Source organism: Gavialis gangeticus, unplaced genomic scaffold (genome assembly GCF_001723915.1).
Source record: "Gavialis gangeticus isolate Ggan-Ray unplaced genomic scaffold, GavGan_comp1, whole genome shotgun sequence".
Taxonomy (NCBI): Eukaryota; Metazoa; Chordata; order Crocodylia; family Gavialidae; genus Gavialis; species Gavialis gangeticus.
The window spans coordinates 187,947,586-187,948,828 of NW_017729032.1; the positions used below are offsets into that span (position 1 = coordinate 187,947,586).

The 1,243-nt window shown below is 71.7% G+C and overlaps 1 protein-coding gene across 1 annotated transcript in view; it reads right to left on the reverse strand.

Annotated features, from left to right (window-relative positions):
- ARX (aristaless related homeobox) overlaps positions 1-1,243 on the reverse strand; it is a 48,015-nt gene that overhangs the window by 4,872 nt on the left and 41,900 nt on the right. Inside the window, exons 2-3 of the mRNA XM_019523863.1 lie at positions 791-1,239; positions 641-686 (exon numbers count right to left, since the gene is read on the reverse strand). Coding sequence (XP_019379408.1) covers positions 641-686; positions 791-1,239 — 495 coding nt within the window. The remainder of the gene's footprint in view (positions 1-640; positions 687-790; positions 1,240-1,243) is intronic.

Genomic DNA, 1,243 nt, shown 5'->3' on the forward strand with positions numbered 1-1,243 from the left:
CGTCCCGCAGCCGCCTCCTGCCTGCGCGCCCACCCCGCGGGGCGGCCCGGCCGTGCGGGGGGGCTCCTGCTCCGCGCTCTCCCTATTTAACTTTCCCACGGCTCGCTCCCCCGAGCCGCGAGCGGGCAGCGCTGGTTGACAATGGAGCAATGTGTCAACAGAGGGAGGGGGGCGCCTCCCGGCCGAGCCCCTCTAATGCCGGGAGCTGTCGTGGGGCAAATGAGGCAGATGGAATTTATGAGGCTTTATCAGCGCCGGCTTCTAACTGTAAAGTGATTTGCTCAGCTCCGAGCCCGGGGACATCTGTTTTCTGTTGGCAAGCAGGGGCCCTCCTCCTCCCCCGCCCCCGCTTCCCCGGCCCCTTCTCCCGGGGTTAATGGGCGCTGCTGCGAGCCCCGCGCCCGCCGGCGATGAGATCAGTGGCTGCAATCAAAGAGCATTAGCCAGAGGAAAGCAAACCCCGTCCCTGGCCTGTCTGCCGTGGCGCTCAGTGGCCTCTCGCGCAGCCCCATCGGACCTGGCGTCGCGGGCAAATACCTGCGTGGAGCCGAGCGGAGCGGAGCGGGGCGGGGAGGCGGGGAGGGAAGAAGAGGGGCGTCCGGGGCGGGCCGTGCGCGGGGCCGGGCTCGGCCGCACTCACCTGCACGCGGGCTTCGGTCAGGTCCAGCCGCATGGCCAGCTCCTCCCTGCGGGGCAAGCACAGAGACGCGGGGCCGTGAGGGGCTCTGCCCACAGCCCGCCCCGGCCCGGCCCGGCCCCCGCCCTCCCGATCTCCCGCCCGGGCCGCTACCTGGTGAAGACGTCGGGGTAGTGCGTCTTCTGGAAGGCCCTCTCCAGCTCCTCCAGCTGGTAGCTGGTGAAGGTGGTGCGGTAGCGGCGCTGCTTGCGCTTGAGCAGCCCCTCCTCGCTGTCGCTGCCGGCCGAGAGGCACACGCTGTCCTCGCCGTCCTTGCCCTCCGCGTCGTCGGGCGGCAGCAGCAGCTCCTCCTTGGGCGACAGCTCCGCGCCGTCGGCGCCCGGCCCGGGGGGGTTCCCGGCCGCCAGCTCCTCCTCGTCCTCCTCCTCCTCCAGCTCCTCTTCCTCGTCCTCCTCGTCCTCCAGCAGCTCCTCGTCCTCGTCCTCGTCCTCCCCCGCGGGGGCGGGCGCCGGTCCTGGCCGCTCGTCGGGGCGGCCCAGGTCGTCGGCGCCGGGCGCGAAAGGCGCGGTCTCGCGGTAGGACTTGCTGCGGCTGATGCTGACCTGC